At 47.4% G+C, this 21,473-nt stretch overlaps 1 protein-coding gene across 1 annotated transcript in view; it reads right to left on the bottom strand.

The window, feature by feature from the left end:
• The window catches only part of LOC144119724 (uncharacterized), a 75,313-nt gene extending 55,692 nt beyond the window's left edge, over window positions 1-19,621 (bottom strand). Inside the window, exon 1 of the mRNA XM_077652275.1 lies at window positions 19,451-19,621. Coding sequence (XP_077508401.1) covers window positions 19,451-19,621 — 171 coding nt within the window. The remainder of the gene's footprint in view (window positions 1-19,450) is intronic.
• Between the last annotated feature and the right edge of the window lie 1,852 nt (window positions 19,622-21,473).

The following is a 21,473-nucleotide window of genomic DNA, read 5'->3' as shown; positions in this document are numbered from 1 at the left end:
AGTGATGAGTACTGAACGCAAGGTTTTTAGAAAACTAGAGGTTTTTCAACTAAGCCACTATTGCGGTGGCGTCTCTTGTTCTTAGAGGACGGACGGTAAGGTAAGCGATTTAACATCCGATAGCTGTGCAAGGTTTATGGCACGCGCCGCAGTGAAGAGCTGCACCATAATTAGGGCCACTTGGAGATATTTAACATGCACCGACGTCCAACCCTATAAAACGACGGGAGTCTTTTGCATTTAACCTCCATGTAGCCGCCATGGCTGGGATTCTGTCCCATGTCCTTGGGCTAATCGGCCGAACGCCTTTGGCACTAAAGCGCCAAGGCTGGTGCCAATCTTAGATGACCATCATAAAGATGCAGAAGCGATCATGTACAGATCAATACATTTAACAGCGCAGTCAGCATGCATATATATGCATTCATAAGCTGCACACACAACCAATCAATACCGCCCCGCCTAAACATTCAGTGCAAACATCTGAAAGGAAAAAAAAAGACCGCAGAAGCACCAAGTCTACTTATGGCAACAGGGATTGAATTTAACTTATTACAAAAAATCAAAAAGAAACGAGGTTTCTGTACATGTAGCGAATGCAAGCGATGCATTGAAAATCAAGTAAAAATTAATTTACAAAAGCTTGCACTAACCGTGTGGCTGCTGCTTCTGCCGAAGGAGCCTCCGCAGCGCATGACGGCCCTGGCGCATAGAGTGATGGTGCGCTCTGAACTTCCGGGACGCCAGCGCCTGGTGACGTCACAGCGTCCGGCGCGGAGATTGATTGCACTGGTCCTATGAGGCTGGGACGCAGGCGACCATTCACTTTCTTCAAAATCGCCTGACCTTCCTGCCAGCACGACCACAAGCGCCGCATTTTTGTCACGTCTTCCCCGACGGGCAAACCTACCCTTCCTCGAATGCTGCAATAAAAACGACGCTGTCAAGATGATGACGCCCTTTATTTACGATCCATGTACTGTAGCATACATAGTGACCCTTGGGTATGCGCATTTTTTCCATCACATTTCAAACAGCGGAATCAAAGTCGCAGCAGCCTTTTAAGGATGTGTAGTGTCGTGAAAAGCCATTTGGAGACTTTCTATTCAACTTCCTCCATCTACTAATTACGGTCAAAGCACGGGATGTTTTACATTGTGCTCAAAAAATCTGGAAGACTCTTAAGCTTAGTCTTTAAGAGTGGAACGCGGCGGCGTGTTGCAGCACTGCCAGGGAGACCACGGAACACCATCGCCCGTTTGGCGCGGGCGAGTGGCGCGCCATCTGTCGGGGCAGCGCCGTACATTGCTCAGAGGGGTCTTCAGTGTTTGCCGCATGATGGCGCTGTGTGCACGCCAAGCGCACAAGAAATGTAGCGCAAACGCACCTCGCTACTCGCTTAACTGCGACTCTTGTAATTTACATGCTTATAATTACCGATATACACCGCAGTATAAAATTCTCAGGCACATTTCTAAGTGGCACATATAATAGGGAGTCTAAAATAAATATTATGAAGGAAAGAGGTGTGACGACGAGACGTCACACCTATAGAAGGTAGGTGAAAAACAAGCTTTCGATGACTTGGAGAGATGATTGGTGGAGAAGATAAGGAGAAGACCACGACAAAGATTACGTGGACTAACAAAAGGCTAAAAAAGGGCGAGGAAGAGCAAGGCACGGGGGGGGGGGGGTATGAGAGAGAAGCTGAGGCTCCGGCGGGCCAGGGACCCTTCGGCTGGAAGAGTGCGGTGCCGGCTACTGCTCCGGTGATCTCGCGTTCTACGGCTTCGTATCGTGGACTTCCCGCCGTTCCTGAGCTAAATATGCATTCCCTGTGCAGAAGACCACTTACTAATTGATATTCGAATGACGTACGACTCTTCTTTCTTTTCTCTTTTTCCCGGCTCTTTCGAAGCAGACCTTCAAGCCCGGGTCTTCTCTTTCCCTAATTGCACATTCGCCCGGTGCTGCGCTCAGGCACATCGTAACAGGAGTAGAGAGCGGACGCTGCGTTGCTCGGGCTGTCGCTTGAGCTCTTGTCTGCATTGCCGATGACTGCACCCGTCTGAGCTGTCGCGGGCCTTTCCTCCTTTGGGTGTTCTTCAACGTCGAGAATCCTCCACTCGGGATCGGGGTCTTCGACTCTTCTTGCACCCGTAGATGGGTTGGTCTAAGCATTTTGCCACTACCTGTCCAGTATAATATAGCATGGACATTAGGATACTGGATTGAGGAAGGTACCTTACTGTGCTATCTACAAGAGTGACAGCCGACGCTTCAACTCTAAGATTCTCGTCCTTCACCAGGCTTCTCCGAAACAAAACTGTGTTGGCGCCGCTGTCTCTAAGCACCAATATAGGATGGTCCCCTATTTGCCCAACTACCACCGGCATTGATGCTTTCGACTTCGGTGTTTCATTCACCGCCTCATTTCCCAGCGGCGTTTGCTCTCCTTTCAGCAGCGGAACTTCAGGTGGCGTGATAAGTTCTACCCTAAAGCCGACAACTATTGCAGCTCGGTCCCGCGTTCTGTATCGGCACTCATCCAGAGTATGACCCCTCCTCTTACATCCTTGACACACTACCTGTGTCTTTTGGGCAACGCTACTAGTCCGACAGTCAACTGAGCGGTGTCCCACCTTTCCGCAGAGAAGGCACCTTACTGGCGCCTTAGATGCACCGCCATGTGCTCTTGGTTTTGTCGCATCTGTCTCTAGGACGTTTTGGGTTTCCTCATTTGCCTTACGCAAATTTCTCTGCTCTTGAGCTTCGAGGAATCGGTCTGCAGTGTCGGCGAACTCTTCCAATGAACACAACTTTTTTCTGAAATAGCGCTAGCTTTGATCTGCAACATGCTAGAAATTGCTCTGTGACCAGCTTGTCGCGCACTCCTTCAAACCTATTCTGTGTTTGGCATATCAAGCCACTTATCGAAATAAATGGTCAGCCCGCACGAAAACTGCATAGCTGTTTCACAATCCTCAGGTTTCGCAGTGAGAAATCTTTCACGGAAACTACCTGCCGTAAGCCTGAATCTTTGGAGGAGTGTATTCTTGACTTTCTCGTAGCCCATGGAATCACAGCAGGCATCCTCCCAAACACATTCGGCGCCTCTCCAACTAAACACGTGCTCAATGCCGTGGGCCCATTCACTGCGCTCCCAGCCTTTCCCCAAAGCTATCCGCAAGAATCGTTGCAGATATGAGTTCAGATCATCTCTTTCGTCATCGAAAGGAGCCATCAGCTTCCTTGGACAAACTCTGGCCGGTCTAGGAGATTCTCCACCGGCGAACGAACGCTAATCACTGTCCGTGATCTCCTCATATCCTCCCGCGACATGCGCCTGTTTCCACAAAAGAAACTCCTTCTCCCGTTCTAACCTTTTCTCCTGTTCTGCCTCGCGAGGTCTCCTAAGCTCTCGCACTTCTGCTTGGCGAGCTCTCTCTCATCTGCTTCGCGAGCTCTCTCTCTCTCTCATCTGCTTCGCGAGCTCTCTCTCTCTCTCTCATCTGCTTCGCGAGCTCTCTCTCTCTCTCTCATCTGCTTCGCGAGCTCTCTCTCTCTCATCTGCTTCGCGAGCTCTCTCTCTCTCTCTCTCTCTCTCATCTGCTTCGCGAGCTCTCTCTCTCTCTCTCTCTCATCTGCTTCGCGAGCTCTCTCTCTCTCTCATCTGCTCCGCGAGCTCTCTCTCTCTCTCTCTCATCTGCTTCGCGAGCTCTCTCTCTCTCTCTCATCTGCTTCGCGAGCTCTCTCTCTCTCTCTCATCTGCTTCGCGAGCTCTCTCTCTCTCTCTCATCTGCTTCGCGAGCTCTCTCTCTCTCTCTCATCTGCTTCGCGAGCTCTCTCTCTCTCTCTCTCACATCTGCTTCGCGAGCTCTCTCTCTCTCTCTCACATCTGCTTCGCGAGCTCTCTCTCTCTCTCACATCTGCTTCGCGAGCTCTCTCTCTCTCTCACATCTGCTTCGCGAGCTCTCTCTCTCTCTCTCACATCTGCTTCGCGAGCTCTCTCTCTCTCTCTCACATCTGCTTCGCGAGCTCTCTCTCTCTCTCATCTGCTTAGCTCTCTCTCTCTCTCTCATCTGCTTAGCTCTCTCTCTCTCATCTGCTTAGCGAGCTCTCTCTCTCTCTCTCATCTGCTTAGCGAGCTCTCTCTCTCTCATCTGCTTAGCGAGCTCTCTCTCTCTCTCTCTCTCATCTGCTTAGCGAGCTCTCTCTCTCTCTCTCATCTGCTTAGCTCTCTCTCTCTCATCTGCATAGCGAGCTCTCTCTCTCATCTGCATAGCGAGCTCTCTCTCTCATCTGCATAGCGAGCTCTCTCTCTCATCTGCATAGCGAGCTCTCTCTCTCATCTGCTTAGCTCTCTCTCTCTCTCTCTCTCATCTGCTTAGCTCTCTCTCTCTCTCTCATCTGCTTAGCGAGCTCTCTCTCTCTCATCTGCTTAGCGAGCTCTCTCTCTCTCATCTGCTTAGCGAGCTCTCTCTCTCTCATCTACTTAGCGAGCTCTCTCTCATCTACTTAGCGAGCTCTCTCTCATCTACTTAGCGAGCTCTCTCTCATCTACTTAGCGAGCTCTCTCTCATCTACTTAGCGAGCTCTCTCTCATCTACTTAGCGAGCTCTCTCATCTGTTTAGCGAGCTCTCTCATCTGTTTAGCGAGCTCTCTCATCTGCTTCGCTAGCGTCTGCGCGTGTTTGCGCCCTTTCCTCTCTGCCTATCTGCCTCCCCGTCATAGAGAGGCATCTCCTCTTCCTTGCTTAAACCTATCTTGAACGCCAGTTGTAACGTTTTCGCCAAATCCATACTTTCCGCCGTCGAGAGATCGGAAAGATCTTAGAGCAAAAAAGAAGCAAGGAAATGAATCCTAGCACAGGCTCGCCACTTATCTTTGTCACGGATCTTCCCACAGAACACTCGACAGGAAAGAATGGACTAGGCGACAGGTGTACCCACAAAGACGCGCATTTTATACACCCTACGTGACACACACACCAGCACACAAACCTTGCAAGCTAACACAAAACACAAACACCATATATACACGCGACCCGGGAACACCGCTCCCAGCGTCTAGTACTAGCGTTCGTGCTCACTGTTGGTTCGGTGCGGCTGCAGCGTTGTACGTGTCCAATATCCGGCGTCGGGGTGGCGTTCGACGTGCCTGGGCTGGCGTCTCTGGCGGCGTCGTTGGCTGCGTCGTACAAGCTGCCGGTCCAAGCGCCCGTGGAGGTGATGCCGGTGTTGTGGGCGTTGGGGACACCACCCGGATGGGTGGCAACAGCGCTGGAGACAGCCCTGGCCGTAGCACGTGGGAGCGTCCTCTGTTGACTCCCCGGAACGGGCTCAGGAACGGCAGGAAGTCCACGATGCGAAGCCGTAGAACGCGAGCTCACCGGAGCAGTAGCCGGTGTCGCTCTCCTCCAGCCGAAGCGTCCCTGACCCTCCGGAGCCTCCGCTTCTCTGTTCTTCCCCCGCACCCCGTGCCTCGCTCTCCCTCGCCCTTTTATAGCCTTGTGTTAGTCCACGTAAGCCTTGTCGTCGTCTTCTCTTCTCCACCAATCATCTCTCTCCACCTCACCGAATGCTTCTTCACCTTTAGTGTTCGGTTAATCCACGTCGTCTTCTTCACACGTATTTCCTTCATAGTTTTATTTTAGACACCATATTATATGTGACACTAAGACAACACCGCACTCACTAGAGGCGCTTTTGTTCACCCCAAACCAACGAGCTGGCGTGGCAGAGTGGTTAGCGTGCTTGTCTCGCACTCCTGGCTCGGTTCCCCATCTCGGCCAATTTCCTACCCGGTTTTATTAAGCGAAAAATCCTTGTGGTATTTTTCGCTCACGCCGTGATTCTAAGATTTTTAGCTCACGGCCGACGCTGACGACCCCGGCTTTTCTTCGACACGAGCTCCTTAACGCTACCGCGTTAAAAAAAAAACACCAGCCGATTCATAACTGCTCCAAAGGGCAGGAAACAGTTTTGATCCGGTAACAGTACAAACAATACTCATCAATACAAAGTGAAGAACTGATGGTGCCTCCTTTTCTTACCTTCTTTGAACATGTCATTATATTAACATAGAACATTAACCAGCCAAAAAAAAACAATTTTTTTTATGCTGCAGTTGTTTCTACCAAATTTCGGAAAGTGATGCTCCTATCAAAAGCGTTTAATTGCAGAACATCCGGCACTCAATTTGCGCTCCGGGCGCAAGGCGGACAGCTTGCAAGTATTTTTTCCGTTTACTTTACCAATGATTACAATTTTGATTCCTTCCCCAGCTCATTAGGCCCCATTTGAGTCCTAAACGTAAGACAGAGACATGCGTTTGTATGGAGTATCTCCTCCGTTCCGCGAACCGATTTCTGCGCCGACGCTCGTTAACACCTCAAGAAATTACCTGCCTGCCCAAACCCACATGCTTCAACTACACCTGGGTGGTTCCACGTAAGATTGTACAAAGGGTGGCTGGAAAACCCCTTAAATTTATTTGATATTTTTACATATTGTTGCCTAATCACTGGAAAAAAGCGATTCGCAATTGTTTTTCCCCGGATTTTTTTTTTCAAATACTCAAAATTAATAATGCGAGAGAGGTGGGGTTTCGAGTTTGTGAGCTCTGCTGTTTTGACCAACTTTAGTTATTAATTACAGAAAATAATACTAGGTACCCGAGAAACGTCTAAGTAAATATATTGATGTTTTTATTTGTGCTCCGTTATTTTTCCGTCTGCAAGCTATAGAAGTTTATAAAATTTGTTAAAATCCGCCCAAAGAACGTTTCTCTATCTGTTTTGAAAGTCGTTATATCAGAAACGACTTCTAGCAGTGTTGCAGTAATTGTGCGTTATCTATGGAAACAGACATATTAGACTGCTGAATTTGATATTTATATCTTTTCGATTAAGAGATATCATGCTAATTGCAAGAAAACACAGAACAATAAAAATAACTGAGAGCAGTAAAAAAACGTTTTTTATGTTTTTAAACTTTGTTCTTGTGTTCTTTATATCAAACTTTGAAATCATTAAAACTTGTTGAAAAAAGTTGGGCTGAGGCTTAGCTAAAGTGTTAAGCCTGGATTTCTCGAAGCTAAAAGCGTTTAGCAATTCGTGCCTCTCGTGATTCTGGCGTTTCAGCCGCTTGTCTATTCTTGCACTTTTCATATATTCGCTGCTTTTGAGCCAACTCCCACGCTATCACTTCTGGGTCTTCTCTCCTTCCATGGCGAAAGCTCAGACGACGGAGGCAGCGCCCGGCGGCGGCGACGGTTGTGGCAGCTGCGACAACCTGCGCTCCGCGTGACGTCACTCTGTTTGGCGCATGCTCAGCTGCGGCAGATCTGTAGTGTGGCTCACGCGAAGCCCGGTGTTGACGAGCCCAGTGAAGCTTTTCGCTTCAAAATTTTGTTTGTCTACTAGTTACGATCCTTCCAATGACACCCTTGAGCAAGTATTGGCACATGATATGCTCATGATAATAACTCGCCTGTTTCCACCACCTGGAACCTACGATGTATATTTGCGTTAATGTTCCAGGGCTGATTGTGGGCTAAGAGGTTGTGATTGAGAGGTTCAGATTATTTCCGACGACCAGTGGTTCTTTTCCACGCGCTGACATAGCGCAGCAAGCTACAAGGACAAGTTGAAATAGAACGCTGCCGCTTCGCCTAGAACAACGCTTCCGATGTGCAGGCAATAGAACGACTGCACGGTTCGAACCCATGAGCTGCGCTCTTTTACCTTTTGTACTCTTGTCGCATCCATAAAATGGTGACTGTATGCCCTGTCTTTTAGGTGTCAGCACCCACTCGTCCCTGTGCCCTGTATTCGTCTAAAAAAGATTTCCACTCCGCGTGTCGATGAAATTTCATAAGCAGGCCTGGTGTGCGGCCTGAAGTCAGTGACCAGAACCGACAACGCACTCCCTCACCAGATCAGGATTTGGCCACCCTGATGTAGTACTTGGCCACAACCTTCCATGAACAAACAAATTGACCTCGGTCCTCAGTACCCAGCGGCTGCGGAGCAACTGACCAGGGCGGCGGTCAGACCTGTGACGGAGCGGAGGGTGCAAAGAATTTCTGGCTCCGAACAGGCCGCCATTAGAATCTCAACTTGGCAACGTTTAACGCTAGAACCCTTGTCTAGTGAGGCTAGCCGAGCAGTACTGTTCGAACAACTAGCGGGCATTAGATGACATTTCATAGAGCTTAGTGAAGTTAGGAGGACAGGTGAGGCGTATACAGTACTTAAGACGGGCACGTACTGTGCTATTGCGGATTAGCAGATAGATGAGAACTAGGTGTGGGATTCCTCATTGAGCTATTAACAATGGTAGCCAAACAGATGCCATTTTTATGGATTTCGCCAAAGCGTTTGATAAGGTCTCTCACAAAAAGCTGCTTTCCAAAATTAATAGCACACTCAGAAATAACAAAATCATTAATTGGATTTCAGCATATTTGAATAACCGTCAGCAATATGTCTCTTTTGGGGAACATTCCTCTCAAACTGTTTTTGTTGACTCTGGCGTCCCTCAGGGCTCAGTGCTTGGGCCACTCTTGTTTATCATTTACATTAACGACACCGTGAAAGACATTCCAGTTAATATTAAACTATACGCGGATGACTGTGTGCTATACTCCGAAATTAAAAATATGTCAGATCAGGTAAAACTTCATGAGGCTTTTCAGAAAATTAGTGCCTGGTGTGATGCATGGCAGATGCCTTTCAACTTTCAAAAAACCGTGTATATGAGAATCACTCATAAGAAAAGTCCACTGATGTTCCAATATTAATTTGACAACAATATTCTTTCCGAAGTCTCACACTACAAATATCTAGGGCTATGGATTACTAACAACCTTGACTGGACTAAACACATTGATCAAACTGTAAATAATGCAAACCGTAGACTTGTCGCAATCCTTGTCGCAATCAAGAGGGAGAAATGGGCTTGGGCAGGGCATGTACTTCGGAGGAAATATAACCGCTGGTCTTTAAGGGAAACGGAATGGATTCGAAGAGAACGCAAGCGTAGCAGGGGGTGGCAGAAGATTAGTTGGGCAGATGAGAAGTTCGGAAGCATAGGGTGGGCGCAGCTGGCAAAGGGCAGGGTGGATTGGAGAGATATGGGAGAGGTCTTTGCCCTGAAGTGGGTGTAGTCAGGCTGCTGCTGATGGTGTGATGATGAATCACGCCTGTAAGTTATCGCGAAAATTTAAGCTACCTGCAGTTTTTATGAACTACTTACGTGTCTTCCCGTGGCTCACCCAGCATTCTTTCTACCAAGAGGGCTTTTTCCTCCTCGTGAAGGTAAGGGACTGCCCTGCTTACTGAGCAGTGATCTTTGGAGGTGGAGGTGGAGGCACCTGCAGGTGGCAACAGCAGTTAGAGTTAGCACGATAATCACCGCGATTTTGGTAATGTTGAATACAACATCCAAAGAAAACTCAGCTTCTTCATTTGGGCACTTAAATGCGTTTCTGCTAGTTAGATTGTCGCTCTTAAGAATAAATATATGAGAAAATTCTTACTAAAGCTGAAATAAATTGTATCAGGCCCGTCATAGCAAAAACGCCTAATAAGTTTAAACTCTTGAGGTGATTTTCGAATTAGTTCATATCATGTGGATGTTTTTCAGAATGTATATTAACTGTCATGTATCAGCTGGCATGCAACTCAGTGCATGTAGCACACTGTAGCACTCAAAGGACACCGCGATGCTTTCCTCAGTGCCAAAAAGCTCATTACATGTGTTCAACATGAATTCAAGAGAGCAGTGAAAAAAGAGTGACTTGAAACGGAGCTTGAATACAAACGAACCTCGACAAACTTATACAAACGGAACGCTTTTCATTCACCCAGTACTGAGACTGGGCGCTACCAATCAGAATCGCCTCTAGCACACACGCAGCGGAAGCTTGCATGAAATTGCTGCTTTGCTGGGTCAGTCGACAGCCGCGCATTTTGAGGGCGTCGTCCCCCGTTGCACGCACCGTAGACAGGACCCGGGTGACTAAACAAAGGAAGCTGCCCGATGTTTCTTCGTTGGTATAAATGGAAGGCTGCCCACCCCCTTTCCGCGCCCTCGCCTTCTGTCCGGCATTTCTTTTCCCATTTTTGAGCAAGGCGTGCGGACCAGACTTTTTTTTCGCTGGTTTCTTGGTGTGGTTAGCAGCGTCCGCCCCATCAAAAGTGAAGCGGAATGGAAAGTGTCACCCCTGCCGTTATTCTTATTAATTTTCACTCCCTTTCACTGCATATTTTCAGCTTTTGGGCATACGAACAGATTGCAGCACTCGGACATATTTTGGATCCATTTCCAGTGCATAAAGAAACGAGATTTAAGCTGCATGCCCAACCAATCAGAAAGGCACCGGCCAATTTGAATGCCACCTCATTTCCGCTGTCGAAAGTGGACGCTGCGCTAGACATCATCGGCTGGAAACGAGCGTTTCTAGAGAAATTAAAACATTAATTATTACCATTTCGGTCACCTCTTTGGACATTCAGACATCACAATACTTATTATTCTGCATAATAAAAAAGACTTCATGCTTTATCGATGTCGCAGGGCCCCTTTAAGTTCTAACGGACATAGAGATACTCATTGCATGAAATTAAAGGCAAGACTATCAATGAAATCATTTCTGCAGAACAGCAGGTTTACAAAGTGTCTGGGTTAAAGCTCCAAGTCATTACTGGCATGATAATTTCAAACTGACCTTCATTAACTTTATGGGTGGCCTCCGACATGGGATCGCCGACAAGTTCAGAAGATGCGCTCACTTGTTCTGGGTGCTCTCCACCTGCTTCCTTTTTCTCTTGGCTCTGTTGCGGCTGAAATGAAAACGATGCTATCAACTCCCTTATCGCGAAGAGCAGTATTAACGGTCACGTGTTTCGAGTGTTAAAAACGTAACGCTCTACGTAATTACGATGTTAATCAGCTGAGAATTTTCCAAGTGGCTCAGTGTTAGCTGGTACTTGTATCTGCTGGAAACATAATGACAATGCCATATGAACGTATTTGCAACAGCTGGCGTGAAGACATGGAAGGTGTCGACCTTAATATCATTTACCGGTCGAATTTCTGCATTTATAAAGCATTTAAAAGAAAAACCAGAAGGCAAGGGCTAAAATTTTTTTGCCTTTTTAGTGTTCCTGTGCTTCGTTATAGACACTGACTTCCGAATCAGTGGATCAGCTCAAAGTGAAGCTGTTCCTGTCATTGTAGTCATATCTTGACGATAATGGAATTTACTAGTCTAAGGCAGCATTAGTCAAAGAGCGCCGTAGTACAAAGTATTTTCGTCTGCACATGGTGGGGAAAGAGAACTATTTCCCAGGATTTCGCCCCAGATAGGCGGAGCAGCAGGCTCAAGGAAACCTTGTACCATTCTATCAGCAATGGGAACGCGGCGGCACTGGGGATCGAGCCCTCCACCTCCAGCAAGCCAGGCTGATGGTGAAACCTCTAGACTGCCGCTGAAGTAGACTAATTCATGTCTTGGCACTCGTGTCACATTCTAGATGTGCCTTTGATTTATGTGGGTCTAACGTCCCAAAGCGACTGAGGCTATGAGAGACGCCGTAGTGAAGGGCTCCGGAAATTTCGACCACCTGGGGTTCTTTAACGTGCACTGACATCGGACAGTACACAGGCTTCTAGAATTTTCGCCTCCATCGAAATTTGACCGCCGCGGCCGGGATCGAACCTGCGTCTTTCGGGCCAGCAGCCGAGCGCCATAACCACTCAGCCACCGCGGCGGCTCTAGATGGGCCTTTATTAGGAAAGGATTGTACTTTGACAAAGCACGTTGATCTTGTAATATAATCAAACTATACAACAGTCCCCCAGTGAAGTACTCACAACGAGTGCGCAGACGCACCACCGTGGTTTCGCAACATACTCTTTATTCAACCCCTGGTCCAAACTTGAGAAAATGTCACATTGATTGCGTAAGACAGTAGAAAAACAACGCATCCTAGGGTCGGCACGCTGCGGGTTGAAGGTGACCGGTGACAGACTGCAGCGATCAGGAGCTAATCCTAGTAAAATTCGATGCATGAGACTTCTGCCGCAACCGCTGCAGATATTCGCACGGCAAAATTAGCGGACCTGTAGCAAAGGCGGTCGATGCCTTAATAGTGCACCGGTGTTTGGCTCGCTCCACCTGCAGCACAGCTATCGGACAGTGATGACTGCAGCGTGGTTCTTGAATAAAAGCAGGACAAAGGCGTCGTCGGCAAACACCGTCAAGAAGTGGCCGCTTTATCGGCATGGTACAAGGTGCTATCCAGCTTGCTTGTTTGGTTTGGTGTATGCGGTCCCTCAGTCCCAAAGCGACTGAGGCTATGAAGGGCGCCGTGGTTAAGGGTCCGGAAATTCAGACCACATGGGGTTCTTAGACGTGCCTGACATTACACAGGATATGGGCCTCTAGAATTTCGCCAGCATCGAAATGCGGCCACCGCGTCCGAGATTGAACCCGCGTCTTTCAGGTCAGCAGGCCAGCACCATAGCCAATTAGCCACCACAGCGGCCCTACAGCTTGCGGCTGAGACCTAGGACTTCTTAGATATCGTATGTAGGACAGCTTGGTGGACTGCACCCGAGAGGCAAGGTCTTTAAACGGTGAGCTTTCGGTCAACGTTCTCGGGAAAAAGCTTTCAAATGTTGACTTTGGAGACGTCCTAACTAGTGAAGGCTTGCTCAAACGCACCCAGACGCGCGTGGTATTCTCCACTTTCAAAAGGACATTGTCTATCATGACAATAGCGTCCATCCTGTTATGTCTGCTGACGCATTCATACATGACATGGCAGCAGTCTACATTGGTTCTACAGAAGGACATCGGATGCTACAGCTTGTAGCGGGGTTCTGATATGCGAGTCTCTGGAGGTTTTGAGACCTCAGACGAAGCTGAGACCTACGGAAGGACATTATCACCCTCTTCCTAAGGTAGCGACCTTTCCAACCTTCAGGGTGTCATTGTATTGTGCACGTAACACCTCCCTCAAATTACTACTCTGAGTTATCAAAGCAGCAGGTAGGGCAGCCCTCAGCCGGGAACATAGAAAGCCTGTTTACTCTATAAGTAGCTCCAATCTCGCGTGTTAAATAGCACAGGCAAAGACGACGGCGTAGTCTTGCGACTCCGTACCGACTCAGTATCTTTCGTTTCTAAAGCAGTCAAATATGTTACGAAATTTAAGCATTGCTTTCGGGATTGAAGGCAGGCAGTGACCGCAGATCCGCACCACTTATCCGCATACAATGAAAGCAGTATCCTCAATAGCAGGTATACAGCAGCTGTGTCTTAACACTACTCATCGATCGGAACGAAACACAGAGGCTAACAAAAAATGTTGACCTTAAATTGAAAACAGCACAAATAGGTGTGGAAAGGAAAATTATGGGAGTAACATTAAAAGAGAGGAAGAGAGCACAGTTGATTAGGGAACAAACACTAGTCAATTATATTCTAGTCGGAACTGAGAAGAAAGGAACATCGGCAGGGCATGTATGGCGGTGGCAATATAATCGATTGTTCTTAAACGTGACGGACTGTATTCGAAGAGAAGACAATCTTGGCGGGGCATGGCAGAAAGTTAGGTGGGCGAATGAGATTACAAAGTTTAGGAAGATAAGGCAGGTGAAGCTGGCACAGGACAGGGTTGACTGCAGAGATGAGAGAGGCGTTGGTCCTGCATTTGGTGCAGGTATGCTGACAATGAAGCTGGAGCCATTACATGGCATGGTGTAACAAGAGTCAGCTCTCGTAAGCGTGCATCGCACTAAGTACTCAAGCGTTGCGAGCCCCCTAAGGATTGTAAAGACCCATTGTGCTATGACAGAAAACAAAAGCGTCGTCGACCTCCAACACTAACTTCAATGCTTTCGTTTCGTGGGTTAGCCTCCCCAAGCGACTATGGCTATGAGGCACGCCGTAGTGGAGGGCTCCGGATGGTTTCAACTGCCTGGAGTTTTCTAACATAGAAGGACTTGGTTGTAGGCCAGTTGGGAGGACATCGTCAGGAGAAAACCGCAAAATAGGACGGGACTGCGTCAGCCCCGTCCTGATCGCAGGTTTTTCTCCCCCCCCCCCCCCCCCCGATGTTCTCCAACATGCACTTATATCGCAGAGAAAACACTTTTCTACTGTTTTACCTCCATTGAAATTTGACCGCTGTGGCTTGGACCGAACCCAAATCTTTCGGGTAAGCAGACGAGCACCAGAACCGCCATGCCTTCGTGGCGGCTTTGGTGAATGCGATTTATATAATCGTTTATTTAGAAGAATACCGTGCTTTGCATGCATAGGCATGCATAGGATCAAAAGTATTTCTAACATGAGATCGCAATAAACCACCATAAATACAAACCATTATTACCAAAGCAAGCCGCAAGTTAGACTGCAGAAGAAAACACAGTTCAAAGAAAGAAAAAGGTAAAAGAGAAACAAACAAGACAAAATAACAATGGCAATCGAAGCTGACGCCATGGATTAAAAAGTGAACAAACATGAGCACAATGAACGCACTTCGACATTCGGTATAGGCCGCGAGAATGATACACTTGCACAGTGAACGACATCCGCGGTTTTCGTATTCGACCGGCGAGAAATTCTAGGATTCTTTAAAAGTATTAGCTTTGCAGGCATATTATTCAAACTTGCTAAAGTGACAGGAACGGGTTGCATGCAGTTTAGCGGCTTAAATGTGACATGTTTTAAGAATTTCACCCGGTCATAACAAAGGAAGCAAAAACGTTTACTTTATCCGGTTCTCTTAGCGCCTTGAGGCCAGGCTGTGAAAGTTAGCGTCTAGTAGTGGATATTCTGGGGATGCTGGCCAGGTAATGTTGATCTTATAAACGAAGTAGGTAATGTTATAAACGAACATTATCTACTTACGTTGTACAATAGGCCGGAAAAGAAAATGGATCACCACTCAGGTTGGCGGAGCGCCAGAGAAACGATACCTCGGCGCTGCTATCTCGCGCCACTTGCTTGTGGCCGGAGTGCATCCAGTGATTGCCAACTTGGCTCTAGCTCTTTCGTGGTGACTTGTTAAGGTTGATCCAATTTTAGTGTACACGGGATATAAATTTCCATGCCTAAAAGTAACCGAAAACGAGGGTCAAGTTAAACTTGTCTGTGTTATAAGAAGTGTGGTCTGCCACTCATTGTAGTCTTAAGAATGCAGTGCAGCCTCGCTTGTCCCCTCGCCGCTTGACTTGACATAGATGCATTATCGAATACGAAGTGGTTCATTTTCTCGCGCCATGCACAATCCTGCACAGAATTTCGGATAAGTTACGCTTTTAGCCTTGAGTTTTACTTTTTTTTCAACAGGATTTGCTATCTCTTTGTATTAAAATGCTTTTTGTATTCACTTTGAAAGATATATTTAAAAACAAGTTAAAAAAGCTTTTCATATTCTAGGGGTGGCATGAGTTAATGTTAGCTGTAACATGCTTGCTCTCTGAAATGCCCAGGTGTCGAGTGCGCCTGCAGCGTGGTTTGCAGTGGGCGCTGCTCGTTCATTGTCTAGGGCCCTATGAGTCGCGACAGTCTCGACCCACTCGTGCGGATCGAAGACTGGTTTCACAGGGCTGTGTTACGTAGAAATTTTCCTCGAGCACTTGATTCCATGTCTCCTGGACGGCCTGTTCCCAGATGCCTGCTACATAACGAGCAAATATTAACCCCATCAAGAACATCTTAGGAATCTTGAAGTAGCTGGTTTAATGCTTCTTTTGTGGTAGTTCAATCGATCAGCTGCGGCAAGCCGTCAAGGAAGAATGGCTAGTGGCGGCGCTCTAAGATTCGATGCCAAGCAAGGAATGTTGCTGCTCGATTTGGCTGGCATTTTTAATAGAAAGCATCAGATGACTATGTCCCGAGTTTCGTGTGAGTAAAACTTTATTCCTATGATTACGTCGTTCTGTGAAGATAAATGTGAAAATGTTTGGTTGTGTTAGGCCCTGTGTGATGATCTCACTCTGGGAAAAATGTGGTCGATGTGGTGTAATTAGTTATTGAAACGCGAAAATTACACTTCGTCACAATAGCCATGGACGTTGTCATAGCTTCTCTGCACGGTTGCGTCGTTCTGTGAAAATATATGCGCAAAAGTTTCGCGGTTTTAGCTAGTGCGTGATAAGATCTTGCTGTGTAAAAAATTTGATGCATGAATTGTAAAAAATGAAGCGCGAAAATAACACTGACGTCACAAAGCTCGTGTTTATGTCCCGTGTTTCTTGTCAGCAAAACTTTTTACGCAAGGCTACGTCGTTCTGTTAAGATAAATGCGCAAAAATTTTGTTGCGTTAGAAAGTGCGTGATGCGATCTTGCTGTGAGAAACATTTGGTTGATGAATCGCAATTACTTAAGAACGCTTCGACGATACAGTAACCACGGATGTCGACATAGCACCTGGACGTGAAAAGTAAAATAATAAAACTTGACAAAAACAAGAAAAATTAGAAAAACACAAAAGCCAATAGAACAGAAAGATCGTGTACTGGCGCAGTGGAAAAAAAGCCCCGTTGTTGAAAGTTCCATGCTTTCGCATTCCTCCACGTAAGCAGACGAAAGTGAACTGGTAATTTTTTTTCTTAGAAAGGCAGCGCTGTCGGACGGCGCACAAAGACAAGAAGTAGGCAGCGCAGTTGTGTCCATTTTTTCACCGTCCGCCAGCGATGCCATTATTAGAAAGATGTCAAGACAAGTAAGCCGTGGACAGCAGTTTTTCTTCGCACTTAGGACACTCATGCCAGTGAATGCAATTTTTTGTATCGGCTTCCGCAAAGAAACATTTATGACTAACTAATTTTTGTGGTTAGTCTTCTATAAAATCTCTTGACGATACTCTCCAAAAGGCAGTTTCATAAGAGACCAAGTCCAGCAGGCAATTGAAATAATTTTCAAAAGAACACCCTGAACAAAATATGAAACCGATTGCTGGTGCCAGTGCCGAAAACACATTATCGAACGAGCAACAGCGCCTGCAGGAGAGTTCGCTGCTTTTGTTACTTTACGCACGGGCGTGAAAAAGCACGCGTCACGGTGTGGCCGTGTGTCCTAAAATCGAGGAGAGACGCACGCAGGACGCTGGAAAGTTATGGCAGCATAGCTGGCCAGAAACAAAACGGGTTTCCGTTACATCACACAGCAGTGGTTTGATACCGTGCGGTCGTTCGCTTGCTGCGCTAAAACGAGACAGAGCTGTGTACTGTACGACAAACGATGCGTGAACTCTTTCGTCGCGACCGTCGGCAGAAGAACAGGCGGCTGCCACACTAGAAAGATATCATGCGTCACAAGCAACCGCGCGAGGGCGAGGCCGCAGGTTGTTCGTCACTGTAAAGAGCTTCACCTTACAGTGGAAATTAGCCGGGCTGATTTATGCAAACCATTGGGGTTTTAAGATGGTGAAGGAAAAGTAGATTTTAAGCGGGTTGAAGTGACCAAGCTGACTGGTGGCTAAAAGCAAGTAAGAGTAAAATTTTACAAGTCATGGCTAGGTGGCTTTAAACACCGCCCTATTGCATCCATCCATCCACCCGTCCATCCGTCCGTCCGTCCGTCCGTCCGTCCATTAATCCATATCCATCCATCACTCGGGGCACTCTTCCCGCAATAGCTGTGCCGGCCTGAACAGTGGTCCATTTAATTTTTCCGACCGATAGTACGCTTTCAAGTCTAGTGATGATCATTTTTCTGTAGGTGTCCCAAATAGCTGCAGCATATTTCAGTAGCGGCATAGCGTATGCTTTAAAGGCCAAAAGTTAAATGCTCACTGCTGATTTTGACAATGTTTTTCTCAAGTGCATTGAAAAAAATTGGGATTGGCTTAGCTCCGCTATGCCAGGATACACGTAGTGGGAGATACGTTTCTCTGGCTGAGCTTGTTGTTGGCACTGTATGCTTAGCAATAAGAGGCATGTCCGCTTGAAATGTCCGGGTCGCAGATGCACTTTCGGAAACTCGAATGGTGTGATCGGCCACACGAAGGGCCTTCACATGCTCTTCGGTTGGTTCCCGTTGACTACCGCCTTCCATAGGCTCTACCTCGGCGCCTATGCGGCGTCTATTACGCTTGGCAGTCTGGCGTCTCCGTCTTGCAAGGCGCTCCTCTCTCTGTTCGGGCGTCTCCGCTGCTCTAATCGCCTTCTAACGCTCATTCTGTCTTTGTTGAGTAGCCAACTGCGAGGCTAGAACCTCAGGATCGGAAGAGTTTATGTTCTCTTGTACATACCGCCGTTTAGCAGCGGCTGAACTCTCCTTCTGTGAATCCATATCAAGCGTTGCGATAGAGCCGCCGATTGGATCTCCGCTTTTGATACGGAACGCTGCGCATGCTACGACGTGCAGTTCGGGTGATGAACATGGTGTGACTTCATACCGAACGGCGGCGGCAGATGGCGCCGCGAGAGCGCAAAGCATAGTAACCGTCTCACATATCTCGGTGGACACCCGAACCGCGCCTTAAAGGAATTAATAAATTAGGGAGAGAAACGACGAAGCGCGCTGCGCACCCACTCCTCCTCCCCGGTTGCCATGGTAACGGCGCATGCGCACAACTTACCTCCCGATGTACCATGGTAGCGCATGCGCACAACTGGCGTCTCGCCTGTACCGCGAAATGCTCGACTGGTAGCCTAATGTAGCTCCCGCTACAAAACGGGATGTTTAGGACCAAGGAATGGGCAAGAAGCCTCCGACATTTCATGATTAGTGAGGCTGCGGTCTGCGTGGGAGTTATCTAGAACAGAGAAGACGCGCACAGCGGCGACCCGGTACTTCTGTCGCTTACGCCTACAGAGCACCTGTTTGTTATCCACCCTGCGGTACGATGTCGTACACATGGGTACATTGGCTGCGAATTTATCTGACACTGCAAATCTTTCAGATATGCGTTAAACACTGTACCCGGCTCCCCCATTCTGCTGTACGTTTTGTTACTGAAACTATGTCGAAATATTACTGTCCTCAAAATTTACTCCTTACCGTAGCACAGCATGCGGCTCGGATATATGGATAGATTATGGATAATTCCAGAAAAGGTTTCCCGGAGGAAAGAATGAAAGATTGGTTTGGTTTATGGGGGTCCCAAAGCGACTCAGGGTATGAGAGACGCCGTAGGGAAGGGCTCCGGAAATTTTGACCACCTGGGGTTCTTTAACCTGCACTGACATCGCACAGCACACGGGCCTCTAGAATTTCGCCTCCATCAAAATTCGACCGCCGCGGCCGGGGTAGAACCCGCGACTTTCGGGCCAGCAGCCGAGCGCCATAACCACTCAGCCACCGCGGCGGTTAAAAAAAAGAATGAATGCTCCCTTTTCCAATAGGCACATGTAATAGACTGAAGTCGACGTCTCAATACAGTTAACTAATTTTCGCGTGGCATAAAAGGTTGCACTCACCTGCACTTCGGGTAACGACTCCCTGGATGATGCGGATTCCGTTTCTTGTGAAACACTTGAGCTCGATTCTCCGGTGGACTCAGCCGTCGCCGCCGTGTCCGTTGTCGGGGAACGCTTCCGAGGGCGCTTCTTCGGACTAGCGGCAACAGCATCGGGGTCGCCTTTCTCCATCTCGGGTTCTTGGTATACTGACAACGCCCAAGGCACAGCTCTTGTCCCGGCGAAAGCGTATAAATAACTTGCCTCGAAAGCTACTCTGTTTATGCGTGAGCGAGAATAGGGCATGCGCACTCAATGACCGTCTGGGTGCCGTTTTGGGCGATAGGCGCACAAGCGTTGCGCATCAAATCACCTTGATCTATGAGTATAGCTCGCCACATCTCCGTGATTTGTAGCTTAGATAAACAAGCAAGAAGGCGCTGATGCCACAAGGGAAGACGTTGCATGTGGCCATGTCTCTGCGTATTAGAACATTGTGATGGTTGTCGCTATCAGGTTAACTTTCTTGTCTTCAGGCTCAATGCCTGTACACAAGCTTCTTTTCAGGTAAAAAAATTCTTGGACTGAATGAAGAGACTCATGGAAAGGAAGGGAACGGCATGAGAAAGCATTCTTTCCCTCCTACATTTCCATCGTGTGAATTATTTGCCTATTAATTTCAACTAAGCGATAAGCGCCAGTTTAGGTCAATTCAAGCGACTGGGCGCGTTGAACTTGAGCACCACTGCGTGTCTATCGATCCAATGTTTTAAGCAAACATTTTGTTCTTAACTTTCGAATTTCTTGGAGAAGTTTTCACAAGCAAAAAAATAAAACAAAAGCACCACAGCGTTGTGAGCTGGCTAACTAGCTCCGTTCCTGGGGTCAATACATGGAAGCGTTTCCTGGCCGTGGCACCAGCATTTCGTTGAGGAGGGAGAAATTCATTGTTCCCTATTATGTAATCGTTTTTGATTAACCTAAACTGACTGAAATAAAACGGAACACGCACGACGGCGCCCCTTTTTTCTGGCGTAATTCAGTCTCATCTGCATGCATTCCCTCGCAGCGCGGTGGACGTGTCTACTGTTGTCGAGAAAGTTGTTCCATATTTTTTTCCTGTCAGCCATTTAGCATTTTGTAACCTAACAGACGGTCTAAATATGCTCTATTCCCGAATGTTATTCGCGAAAGCGAACCCTTACTAGTCTAATTCATTTTTAAGCTTTTTCTCTAACCGCTTGAACTCGTCGATATCTTGGTGACAGGATGCAGTAAGTTGACCAATGTGAAAACTTTCAAGTTTTTAAGAAACGCTTTCGTTCGGACTATTTTTGTGACATCATTTTTCAGTATTTATGGTAAGTTTATGGCCATGAGTTGTGCATTCTGTGCGGTAAGTTTTTTCGCCTTAAGGCACTTTTGCGGCCCTCCCATATTGGCGCTAATGTCTTTTCAGGAAGCAAGAGCGCTGCCCAATGGCCGAAGAAAGCCAAACTTCTTGGGAATGGCGTCCACCATGTATGCACCCTCTCGTTAATTTTGGACATGCACAGGTCATTTCATAAAAACTAATGCAATGCGCTACTCTCACTTCTGGAAGATTTTCGAATATATCGAGAAAACCATGTTCGAAAAGCGCGCGTTTTAAGGAGCACAGAGGAAAGAAGTTTTCTCGCTCCTTACGTCTCATTTGATGGCTTCAGAGTAGGCTGAGATTAAGTTCTTTTCCAACGTGCACTTTTGGGAATACGCTTGCTAATAGCCCCGATCGCACATACGCTTTCAATATGACAGTCTTAGAACGGAATTAAAACATGTCCTCCATTTCGTCGCTCAAGTCGAAGTACAAGAAAAAATAATAAATGCTTTTTGTTAATGCAGCACGCACTTTACATAGAAAGACGTAGAAGCATGCCACGTTTGATTTGGTGGGTAGGAAGCGTCACGAGCTGCCCCCAATGGCGCTAATGATCATCGCAATCATCTCTCGTCAAAAGTCCTTTTTTTTCTTGTACGCGGCCAGGACTACTGCTAGCTCAAA

The sequence above is a fragment of the Amblyomma americanum genome, chromosome 2, assembly GCF_052857255.1.
Source record: "Amblyomma americanum isolate KBUSLIRL-KWMA chromosome 2, ASM5285725v1, whole genome shotgun sequence".
Lineage (NCBI taxonomy): Eukaryota > Metazoa > Arthropoda > Arachnida > Ixodida > Ixodidae > Amblyomma > Amblyomma americanum.
The sequence above is the reverse complement of the archived record's forward strand: the minus strand, read 5'-3'. Positions and strand labels throughout refer to the sequence as shown.